The sequence below is a fragment of the Branchiostoma lanceolatum genome, chromosome 4, assembly GCF_035083965.1.
Source record: "Branchiostoma lanceolatum isolate klBraLanc5 chromosome 4, klBraLanc5.hap2, whole genome shotgun sequence".
Classification (NCBI taxonomy): Eukaryota; Metazoa; Chordata; class Leptocardii; order Amphioxiformes; family Branchiostomatidae; genus Branchiostoma; species Branchiostoma lanceolatum.
The window spans coordinates 21,800,484-21,812,903 of NC_089725.1; the positions used below are offsets into that span (position 1 = coordinate 21,800,484).

The 12,420-nt window shown below is 41.9% G+C and overlaps 1 protein-coding gene across 8 annotated transcripts; it reads left to right on the forward strand.

Annotated features, from left to right (window-relative positions):
• The first annotated feature begins 1,810 nt into the window (after positions 1-1,810).
• Positions 1,811-12,142, forward strand: LOC136433345 (POU domain protein 2-like). 8 transcript variants are annotated; one of them, XM_066425465.1, is made up of 12 exons: positions 1,811-1,916; positions 4,252-4,341; positions 4,575-4,687; positions 4,935-5,021; positions 5,309-5,473; positions 5,588-5,752; positions 6,077-6,184; positions 6,505-6,567; positions 7,005-7,268; positions 7,503-7,622; positions 7,765-8,009; positions 8,319-12,142. In XM_066425465.1, the coding sequence occupies exons 1-12, from the start codon at positions 1,883-1,885 to the stop codon at positions 9,286-9,288; spliced, it is 2,424 nt and encodes an 807-aa protein (XP_066281562.1). In that variant the 5' UTR covers positions 1,811-1,882; the 3' UTR covers positions 9,289-12,142. The 8 variants fall into 8 exon arrangements, with proteins under 8 accessions (XP_066281562.1, XP_066281561.1, XP_066281559.1 ...); XM_066425464.1 differs by lacking the exon at positions 1,811-1,916 and adding an exon at positions 1,987-2,195 and having other exon boundaries at positions 4,938-5,021; XM_066425462.1 differs by lacking the exon at positions 1,811-1,916 and adding an exon at positions 1,988-2,195.
• The last annotated feature ends 278 nt before the right edge of the window (positions 12,143-12,420 follow it).

Below are 12,420 nucleotides of genomic sequence, written 5' to 3' on the forward strand. Positions count from 1 at the left end.
TTGTAAAGCTGGTTTCAACACCATCCCTATACAGATATACATTGTACGAGCATAAGTAATCTTAGTTTAAGTATATCAAAACAAAGAAGTATAATGTTTAATGCACACTCCTACATCAACTGTTTAATGCCTTGATGTGTTAACAGAGTGTGAAATGCGGGTCTGTGAGAAAATGGACTGACTGTATTCTGTTTTGTACAGACTTCGGATCGACATTTTTATGTGCCTTGCTTGCTCTAGTCCACACACACACAATGATGCTAGGGTCGGCAGCTTTTTGCTAGGGTCGGTCGGGTAACCGGAAGCACATCATTCTTTCCTAGGCCTGATAATCAGTCATCATTCTAAAAAGAGTGGAGTCAGATTTTAGAAATGGACGAAGAAATTATTGATTCATATTGGATATGTACTGTGGTATATCTTTTCTGGTCTGACTTGTCTATGATGTTCATCTATTTGAGTCTATTGAAACTCAAACGTAACATCCGTAGTCTAGACACTGTCAGTCGTAGTATTGGAGAGTTGGGGTGGGGAGCGCTGATGACTAATGCTAAACACTATCTTAGTCATAGCATTAATTACCTTCCGCCCCCTTTCGCAATAACAGTATATCACCGCCACCGAGAAGCGTTATGATAACCGCTGCTCCAGAACGGATGAAATGAACATGGTGACGCTTTCCTCAGTTTCCTTTCCTTCAGTGGGGTGACATAGAGCTGTTAATTGGCTGCCCACAAATATACTACTGGTATCATGGCTCGCGTTGCCCATATGTTGGACATCAGATGACACCTGGCGGAAGACGGGTGTTCTGCACTGCTTTCTCAAAATCGAATACGGCACCATGCGTAGCTTTGTCACTTACGCTCAGCATAGGAAACTACATTCTTTTTGTATTGCAGTCACACTAAAGCAGAAAATTGACAAAACTAACAAGTTGTATATCTTTATTTACCTTTCATATTATGCAACAATACGATAATGAAATGGAGCGGACAAAATTGCACTAGGAAGCGCTCGTGTATCTATATTCGCCAGCTAATCACAAAAATGTGTAATATTCCATGAAACTATAGTGAGAGTACAATGATAGTAAATTTATGAAAAAAATAGATAAACACGTGTGGGTAGGGGTAGGTATTTCAAACAACACAGATATGGTCCATTAATGCATCATTACCATCGGTCTTTTTTCTGGGACGGTCAGGTTCAGAACAAGAGAATCGCATTAATGATCATTAATAGACTGGAGAGTTCGGTATATCGTAGGTATTGTGACACTTTTGGCCTCATCGGTGGCAATTTAGGCGCCTTTTTGAAGACTGGTCAAGTAAAGTAGTTAGGTAACATAACTTTGACGTTCAACGGCAATACATTTCCTTTCCGTGACTGTGATGTGAACAAAGCATGATCACAAGGCAAAGTCGTCTTCTTCTTCTTTCACCCCGCCATCAGTTGTACACCAATCGTCAACAGAAGTGAGACAATATGGAATGTTATGTTGATATTTTTTAAACTTCTTTACTTACAGCTTACAGACATTTTTGACAGATTTGCCATTTCTTTGTTCCTGCCATATGATGATAATCATCATTCCTAGGCATTGTATTTCCGACGGCACATTCGATTTTTTTTCAATAAGGGGTGTCATGTTATCATGAAAATATATAAATTTACTTTGAGGTACAATTTTATGTGATTTGAATTTAAGAAATAACGTAATATATTTGGTTAATTGAAAAATAAGAAAATATGTTCACAATACTATATTTCTAAATGTCATATATCACATGTTTAAATAGTCACCCCTATTCTGTCCTAACTTTGAAACGTCCAACTATGCTACACGCAGTGCATCCTGGGTAGAAAATTGGTATTCAAAATGGCGGAGGCAGCGTCGAAAGATGAAAAGCAAGGTAAGGCCCAGTTTTACATATTCATATTTCAATTTAGCATAATTTATTTGCGCTTTATTTGATTGCTACGTTCAGAATCTTTGATTTATGTTATTTCTATGTGTGTTCTATCATGAGTTGATGTTCTTGAACGGGTATTTTGCCCCGAGTTGTGATGCGATTTGCGACGGACTTATTCATGTGGATCATTGCCGCCCCGAACATCGCCAAAGGTGTCACCAAGAAATGTAAATATTATGGTGATTTCTGCCAAATCTGGGCATCCCTCTCCTTCCTTAGGTATGGATAGTGTTTGCTGATCTGTTGGAATTTAAAGTAAGAGGTGATTTTGGTTCTCAAGTCTGACGTTTCGCCTAAAATCGCGTTGATTTTCACTCGCGTCCTGCCCCTTGCTAGGGCTTGCCGACGCCGTTGCATTCTTAATCTGTCAAGACCACTCGTCGATGCTTACCGTAAAATTGAGCGATTCCTTCTAGATCAACTCCCTACACGTTAGAATAGTCCATTCACGTGCCTTTAGAACGCCTCTTGTGTGATTTTGCTTGAGCGTGGTCTGGCAGACCGCTTTCCAAAATTCAAGAGAGCCGCTGAATGCAAATGAAGTAGACAACAACAAAGGACCGCGTGCTAAGTGATACAGTCATACACGGGGACGATTTGAATATACGCGTATGAAAATCACTCGCACTTTGCCCAATGGGCGCGGCAATCTAGCCGTCCCTAGTAAAATCACATGTTAATGAACAATTAGGTCCACAAATAACACTACAGAGGCCTTGCTCGCGGGCATCAAAGTGGAGGTTGACACCTCTTTCTTGGCAGGACTCGGGCTATGGTGCACGGTCAAATGTATGGGGCACACCGCCCTGCCGACATGTTGGCGTTCCTGGGCGGATTGCCTGTCTGTGGACAGTTAATATCTTCTCATGGATCAAACCAGACTGTTGGCATGATGAATATTGAAAACTGTGCCCATGTGTACGGTAAACAACGCTTGGGAAGCGACGCTCTGTACTCCAATGCACCGCTTTAGTACATGACAGGGAATGCTAATAGGTAACTCTTTAAAAATAGGTCACTGGGGAGGGGGGCACAACACTGCTGTAGTGTTGAGCCAATTATTGTTAGTGGAAATCATATTCTGCTCATGTGATCTACTCAACATTACCTTGATGGGTTGCATTGACTATATATTTGTCCTCTCTTTTGTAGCACTAAGATGACTTCTTAGGCTCTACCAGCCAATGTTTTTCTCTGATTGCATATCAGTTCTAAATTATAATAATTTGTTTCTTTTATGAAAAGGCACCTTCTTTCCTTGTCATCTTTTTATATAGCTAGCAAGTGATAATTTCACCTTGAATATGGGATTAAGAATTTTATATACCGGTACAGTGTTTTTGCATGCACACCCATCAGGCCCCAGTCATATGGTCTGACTCTAAGTTACTTAAACGGCACTGAAAACACAAATTGAAGAAAATGTATTGATATGTATGTGCGGATGTTTTAATGTGTACAATGTTTTAAAAGATATGGTGAAGAAAACACTTATGCATGTATTTGTCAATAAACATTTTTCACATTTTGTACATATTTGCCAATGAACATTTTACCACCAACATCTTGACAAATTGTGTACCAGTAAAGGTATTCCCATCAGAATTGAAATGGTGCTTTAAGTTTAACAATCCAAATGTTCGATAAATGCTGTAACTTAATCTTACAAGCAAGTGTTGGTCCCACCATGGCTACAGACCAGATCTTGGTAAGTTATGGTAATGACATCAGTCATGTGCTCAAATACAGAGTTGACCTGGGACTTCTATATCACAAGAGCTATGGTATCCCATGTGTTTTCATACTGAGCAGGGGTTCATCTAAACCAGGAAAGAGGGGCGCTGCACCCTCTTGTTTCAGCCCAGCGCCCCCTTGTCAAATTCAGATTTTAGTTTAATATCCAGCATGCAGCCTTCACTCACCAATTGATTTTTAAATAAATACATAGAATTCGCTCCCTCTCCTGTGTGTGCTCCCTATTGTTAAATTTTTCTAGAAAAAACCCTGCTGAGGATTAATAAACACACAAAGTGTAATACTTCCTGTCATCCGGTTACTACCTGCCATATCTTTTGTTAACCCATTCTCGTCAGACTACCAAGGCTTATCACTATAGCAGGAACCATGAAGAAAAGAAAAGAAAGGAGGATGTTCCATAATGTTTATGATTAACAGAGGGGCAGACAGGAAAGTTTTCCCACTTCATGTTATAACACATGGGCAATGAAAAGTTTGATTGCACTTACACTTACATGTTTTTCTTCTCTTTCTCTAGAAAACGCTGGCTTGTCAGACCCTTTAATGAAGATGGCAGGAGGTGATACCTCAGATGTGCAGAAGATGAGGGAGGGGGCAGATTCTGAGGGTATGTCACAAGGTCACACCAGATTCCAACTGCTATTCAAAAGTAAAAAGACAAGTTTAGTTATGAAGTGTAATGGTTTTTCAAAGTTGAGGGTTCTAGCTATGGTAAGGTAGCAGATATCAGTCCAATACACTCTGATTTGCGGCCAGCACATAAATGTAGGACCGTTAACGCTAACTCCATAGTTTTTGAAAGCAGTGAGTGCCTAACTGGTAAGTTGTTTTCCTTTGTAGATGATGGTACCACAGCCAACGGGTCAGTGAATGGGATAGATTTTGTCAGTCAAACATCAGGACTGAGTCAACAACTACAGGACCAGCATGCATTGCATCAGGCCTCTCAACAGGTAAGGCCTTTCTGTGATTATACTATTACTCACATAGACGCACTGATGTACTGATACCTTGCATGTCTAAAACAGAAGGTGTATGAATAGATGTCAGCAACTACAGGACCAGCATGCATTGGTTCAGGCCTCTCAACAGGTAAGGTCTTTCTGTGATCATATCATTACTCACATTGATACACTGATGTACTGATACCTTGCATGTCTGAAACAGAAGTTGAAGGAATGTTGATATATTCTGTTTCAGCAGCCTCAGCCACAGGTTCTGTACATCAATCCCCATGTACATGCAGCACAACTACAGCAAGAGGCAAGTCAAGCTGCAGCACAACAGGTCAGGACTTTTCCAATGTCTTAATCACTTAGACAGCTATGGATTTCTTTGTATTGGCTGAGTAGTTATGCCTTATGGAACCTACTGCTATATGTGATCTTCAGAGGAAGCAACTGTGTGAATAGGACGTGTCTGATTCGATCATATGAATGTAATGTCAAGCCAGTGGTACTCCAGACATATCTGTAGCATATTTTTGTTGTTTAGCATGGCAACAGTATTGTATTAATGCTGTTTCAGTGCTTGTTCTATTTGATAGTGATAGGTGGTTTTTATGTTCTTTGCAGACATCATTGAGCCTGGAAGTGAAAAATGAGGACATGGAGCATTCACAGCAGCAGCAAGAAACGCAAGCACAGCACCAACAACAGCACCACCAGCAGCAGCAACAGGTGCAGAATGTGTCACAACTGCAGCTGACACAACACCAACAGCAGCAGCTACTCAACCAGGTACATGGCCTTGCTTGCTAGCTAACACACCATCATGGATGAGATCGTGATGTTTATTTTTGGTAGGTTGTCATGTGACATGTCCAGAGAAGTAAGATGTGCGCTGTTCCCCAGGCCCAGCTTGTTCTGCAGCAGCAGGTACAGCAGGGAACCCTTCTTGCAGCCATTCAGCCGCAGGTTAGTCAGCAGCACCCGCAGCCACAACAGCAGCAGCAGCAGGCAGTACAGCCGCAACAGTTCCTGACTGTACAGAACCCACAGATAGCTGTCACACCTCAGGTCAGCTTCCTTTATATACATTTTAAAAAAGCAGGAAAAGTCTATCTGTCATTGTGCATTGTACATAACTATATATATATAACTACATGTACATTCTATTCAGTATTATTACTGACTGACAGTTTTTGAATTACCTTTGACTAAATCCTCTTCGTGGAGCATAGGGCCTCAGTGAGTTGCCTCCACCGATTCCGGTCTTCGGCGTTCCTCTTTACCTTTTGCCATGAGGTGTTGGCACTGTCCAGGTCTTTTTTGACACTCCTTCTCCAAGAGAGCCATGGTCTTAGTACATTATATTGAACTTGTGTCTTTGTGTGTGTACAGACTACCACCTCGGCCATCCAGCTGACAGCTGCAGACCTGAGCCAGCTGCAGCAGCTGCAGCAGCAGAACCTCAACCTGCAGCAGTACGTGTTGTTCCAGCCCGGACAGGTCAGTGGGTTTTTGATCAATGATAGAGGTCTGTTCTGTAGTCATTGGTGGTGTCAAAATCTACCTAGAGGTACATGTAGTCAGTGATCAACTACTGAATGAAGCAAAATCTTACCTAGCTGTCACCCTCCCTTTGTGTTATTATTGTTGAATTTTGGATGTGAGTTCCAAGCCTGTTTGACTTGTGTATGAAATGTGTATATCATTCAGGTAATTTTTTTCTAGTGACATTTTAACTTAGTGCTATGTCTAAATCTTGCTCATGTGCAATGACAACAGGAACAGGCATTAATTCAGGGACTCTGTTTACCACATTACAGCTTGGCAATGGTCAGTTTTTCCTGGCTCAGCCCCAGATGCCAGGGATTCAACAGGTACAACAGGTGAGTCAGCCATGATGAGTTACTTATACTTAGTTATAGTTATACCGGGTTTAGTCTAGTGATTGGTCGTTCTTCTATTTTAATTATTGAGCACAAAAGTATTTGTGCCTGTGTCGTGTAGTGTCTCATCTGGAAAATAAGTTGTTTCTAAAAGTGTGATAAACATGGTCTGCCCATTACATAGCTGGTGTAAGTAGTGTACTTTGCACCAAAGATATGTATCTGTACAGTCTGTATATCCACACTGGCGTAACACACCATCTTTGCTGCCACGCGGCCCAGCAGCAGCTGGTTATATTACAATAAAAGTCACAGCGAACCCATGCACATCTAACTGGTTGTATAAAGCTATCTAGTAAGGATGCTCCTATAGTACTTGGTGGCATATTGCATGTGGCATGTTTATAAGCTGTTGAACACATTTTTCTCTGGCCCAGAAGATTGCACCTCAGGTGACTCAGACGCAGGCCCAGCCCACCACGCAGCAGACGACCACGGTGGCCGCCCAGCCCACCATCGTACAGGCGCAGCAGGGGGCAGCCATCCTGCAGACGCAGCAGCAGCAGATTCCACAGCAGAACATTCTGCAGGTCGCCGCCACGCAGGGCAGTGTGTCCACTATTGGCCAGCAAGTGCTGACTCTCTCCCAGGCCCAACTACCAGTGACCACCCACACTCAGCCACAAATACAGACCATACAGGTAAACCATTTCTGAGTTTGTGTGAGTACTAGAAATCTTTACCTTCTGGTAGATACATGAGGTTACTTCATTAACCTTTTCATATAGTACAGGGGCCTAAAAGAGATTGTAAAACTTTGGGTAGTTAATATCTCTTTTACAAGACTTAAAGTTGAATAGCACTGGCAAAATGTTCCAAAAAGTTTTCGTTTATCAAGATAACCAAATAATGGCATTGTGTTTCCTCTATTCCAGATCCAGAAGTCAGCAGTGACATCTTCAGGCCCTTCAGGAGATGAGCCCAGTCAGCTGGAGGAGTTGGAACAGTTTGCCAAGATGTTCAAACAAAGGCGCATCAAGCTTGGCTTCACTCAGGTGTGTAAATGTGTTGTAACATTCTGTTTCATCAGTATATCAAGTAGTTCCCGGAGATAGCAACATTTAGAGATGAGAACATTGCTAGACAGTTGGTATACAAGAATGAACACTCAAAACTCTAACTCTGCTTGCTGTTCAGGGAGATGTGGGCCTTGCCATGGGAAAACTGTACGGGAACGATTTCAGTCAGACCACCATCTCACGATTCGAGGCCCTCAACCTGAGCTTCAAGAACATGTGCAAGTTGAAGCCCCTGCTGGAGAAATGGCTGCAGGACGCTGACTCCAGCATGGCCAACCCTGGTGCGCTGGGGAGTCCACACGGCAGCATCGAGGTGCTGGGCAGGAGACGGAAGAAAAGAACCAGCATTGAGACCAATGTTAGGTAGGGATTGATATCATTGGTTTCAGTACGTCATTCGTAGTCTGGGATAATGACAGCGCTGAGACGGAATTCACCGGTTTCGACTTTATTCGTCTTTATCAAGAATTGGTTTCAGTATGTGTTAGAAGGGGCTTTTACATCCCACCATTACTGTATAGATGATTATGATGATGATGATTGCTATATAGGGTTGCAGGAGGCTGTGTTATTATCCTGTGGGTATGTGTTTGTTTGTTTGTTTGTTTGTTTGTTAACCAATTGTTGTGAACAAGATATCTCAAAATCTTTTCTTGCATTTTCATCCTGCAGAGTTGCTTTGGAAAAAGCATTCATTCAGAATCCCAAACCCACCTCTGAGGAGATCGGAATCATAGCAGAGCAGCTAGGTATGGAGAAAGAGGTGGTCAGGGTCTGGTTCTGTAACCGGCGACAGAAGGAGAAGCGCATCAACCCGCAGTCATCCCTCCACCAAGCGGACACAATTGTCACCTCACCCATATCAACCAACGTGGGCTCCACCATAGCCTCCACTGTTGGCACCACTATCGGTTCACCTATAGCATCCACAATTGGTTCTGCCATCGGTTCCACTATGGGCTCACATATTGGGTCCACCCTTAGCCCACAGATAGGTTCCACCATAGGTGCACAGGTAGGTTCCACTGTTGGTTCCCCTATAGGGTCCGCCATTGGTTCCCATGTTGTGTCATCGATTGGTTCCCCTATAGGGTCTGCCATTGGTTCCCATGTTGTGTCCTCGATTGGTTCCCCTATAGGGTCCACCATTGGTTCCCACGCTGTGTCCTCAATTGGTTCCCCTATAGGGTCCAACATAGCTCCCCATGTAGTGTCCTCAATTGGCTCACCCGTAGGGTCCACCATTGGTCACCATGTAGTGTCCTCGATTGGCTCACCTGTGGGGTCTTCTATCGGCTCCCATGCAGTTTCTACTATTGGGTCACCAATAGGGTCTACCATTGGTCCCCATGTCGTTTCCACCATCGGACATTCTGTTGGCTCGCAGGTAGTGTCCACGATTGATTCTGCAGTAGGTTCCACAATTGGCTCACAGGCAGTCTCTACCATCGGCACTCCCGTAGGAACGACGATTAGTCCGAGCGTTACCTCCACCGTTGGTTCGACAGTTTCAACCTTGGGATCACCCATTTCAACCCTGGGGTCTCCAGGTGTCGGTATTCCCCACACCACCTTTACAGTTACTCAGATTCAGCAGAGCCCACCAAAGACTCAACCACAGACACTGGCACAAACACAGTAGTGAAGGGTGAAGATAGGAACTGGTGGTGTTTGGTCTTTTATTGTAAACCAGTTTGTTACACGGAGGCATTTGAGATGCTGCTCCTACAATGTCTCGACAGTCAAACGTTGACATAGAATCATGTACTTCCGTTTTTATCACAGACGGTCAGAAGGCAAGGAGATTAGTGTTGGCAATATTATTGCCACTTGAACTTTTAATGCATCAACTTTCTTCTTGGCACTGAGGTATAATGGCAAAATTGTGGACCAGGTGGGCTTTCCAAAACAGCTGAAGGATTTTTAGCCCAGTACTAGCAATGTTGCATGTTGTTGAGCTGGTCAGACTCACATAAGTATGACGTGGTGACTTGTTCTCAGAGCAAAGATGCATTTTCTCCTGCCCTCACATGTACACATTTTTTACCGTTTTGTACTTGTTGAAAAGATGGTGTTCTGAGGGATAGTGTAATGTTAACAGTATTGTACCAGTGCTGTGTATCCAGTTAAAAATGGTGTTGTATTAGGTGTACGGTATTGATGTATTTCTAATAAGTATGATAAGGTAATGAAATATGTATCCTAGTGCTATACTAGCAATAGGTGGTGGGCTGGTGGCTACCCATATCATAAATAGCTGCAATCAGTGCTAGTTGATTTAAAGCTCCCTCATGTACTGTGAGTAAACATATGCAGGCCACAGATTTTAACAAATCTCAACTAATCGAACAAAAACAGGTCACAATGCTCATAAACTTTTTGAAGTTGTCAGCATACGAATGAAATGGAAAAATTGAATGATCGGGACCCTTGTGAACAACATAATCACTTTGTTTGGCATATTTTTGCCTATAGAATACACATACCTGTTCGCTGGAATCCTATTTGGTGGTATTACGTTGGAAAGAGCCATTTTTGACATCTTTCTGTAAGTCTTTTTGGAAAGATCTTACTGTATTTGTGTCATGCAAGTCAGTGGATCTGTTATACCTTTTGAATTCTAAATGATATAAAATCAGGAAGATCTTGACCTAACGTATGGCAGTTTTTGAGCTGGATGCAATCATATACGTACTGGTAAGTGTTATAAAGGAAGCCCCCATTCAGATGGAACTGTACACACAGTAGTTCTACGTTATCCCACCAGGCCCAACAGTTACATGTACAACTTGCCTACTATTTATTGTACATTTGACCAAGAAGCCCTTGGTAGAAACAAGGGCAATGTTTATTCACAAGGAGCACAGACCAAGTCAGAAGTCAATGTATGTATTTTGTGTACATAGCTGTAGTGAAGTATTTGTAGTTGTTGTCATGCCTGTATGTTAGTTCTATGTATATTAGTAGGAAAAACTGTGTTAGTAACAATACCTCACAACTCATAACACGTGGTGCCAAGAGACAGAAATGTGAGGCAGACTTTCACTTTGTTAACAGGTAGATATGTGCTGTATATTCCAGTTAAAGCAAAACCATGTATAAAGTTACATTTACAGTCCCGAGACTTTCAAATGTTGTGTTTGTCAGATATTGAGTACTGGTACGTGTGCTATCAGTGTATTGTAACATTGTAAGTCTCATTGGTCAAGTTTCTCAATAGGATTTTGTTACCGGCAGTTTTCTGAATTATTCCCTCAGCTTTGTATTAAGATATCTGAAAATATTATGATATCATACATGTATTTATAGGAGGGAGCCATTTTAGTGATGCGTGACCTGAAGAATCTCATGAACAATGTGCATGAAGATGTGGCCGTTTCTACATGAACTGTGGGTTCTACAAACCCTGAGCAGTCAAGCCATACCCGTAGTCTCTCCCATGTCATTCTAAACCATGCATTTTCTCAATAACCATGTATAGAACAGCAGTGGAGGAAACACATTTTGTTGCTATTTGACTATTGAGAAGGGACACTGGAACACCACACCTGCATGTTAACCAGTCATGTTTTGGTCTACGATCCCTTATGGTAGGAGTCATTGTGTAACAGTCCATAGGATGTAGATATTTTAGTTACTTCTCACATGTGTACAATATGCTGGCTTCAAGTATTATTTTTATACAGTAAACTTTTGTACTGCATTTAAATGAAATTTTAGTACATTCTGTAATATTATTGCCATGGGTAGGCTTGTAATAGATAACCCATGTAGTGGTCTAACAGTGTTGTAAGTATTTGTCGTAGAGTTCACTGATAATGTGCCTGTGAAGTGTATGCTTTTCACATTATTGATAATGATGGAATTGGGAGATGTGTCGTAATCAAGGTAGATGAAGTCCATGGGCAGTCGCCTTGATATTGTTAGTTTGGAAGGCAGTTTCTGTTACAACAAGGTAGTACAAGGGAGAAGAAGGGATGGTGTGCCATAGTGTGCTGCAATGGACGGACCATCAAAGAAAAACTGTTTAATGGTGGATGTCAACTGAGTTAAGTAAAAGAAGTTCATCAACTGATGTATTGCTCAAAACCAAAGCACTGCTGTTGTACAACACACATTTGTAGTCTGATTTGCAGTGGTTCTGGTATGAACTACCACACACATGTACTGTATACCGGTAATGAACTTTTCTTTCCTGTCCGAGGCAGATCATTCCAGTAAGCAGTTGTTGTTCAGCAGTCGTTGTAACACCAAGTAACAGAAAGTCTTAAGGCTGGTATTGATGGCATACATGATTTAATGTTTATTCACTAACCACATAACTATATATATATATTATAATGTGTCCATGTAATAATGTGGGGATGGGTCTGATGATTGTATATCATGACAGAAACCTGAAATACTGTCAATATGGACAGTCTGTAGATGGCTCTTACCTAGTATCTTAGAATCAATAAATGTTCTATTTTTTCCATGTTACCCAACCCACTCAACACTGTTCAGCCTGGTCTCATTACTTCAGTCTGTGTGATGAAGGAACCTATGAAAACAACATAACATCAGTTACGCAAGTCTGGCATAACTCTGTAAGTCCCTCATAGCTTGAGAATGTTCACGCTGACAGTAGCGTGCCCTGATGTTATGGTTAGTAATCCTGCCTCTACATCACAAAGCTAAAGTTTAGGCTTCAATCCGAATCAATCTTTTTATGTTCTGTTCATCTTTATTTTTGTTTGCGCTGTCGTGCTGTCCTCAGATTACGTCAGTTCAG

Bases quoted from the DNA above. Each gene is read 5' to 3' on its own strand.
- LOC136433345 (XM_066425462.1), top strand. From the start codon at position 2,153: ATGGTGATTTCTGCCAAATCTGGGCATCCCTCTCCTTCCTTAG. The intron at 5,022-5,308 runs GTCAGGACTTTT...TGTTCTTTGCAG, and splicing joins GTCAAGCTGCAGCACAACAG to ACATCATTGAGCCTGGAAGT. The intron at 6,568-7,004 runs GTGAGTCAGCCA...TCTCTGGCCCAG, and splicing joins GGATTCAACAGGTACAACAG to AAGATTGCACCTCAGGTGAC.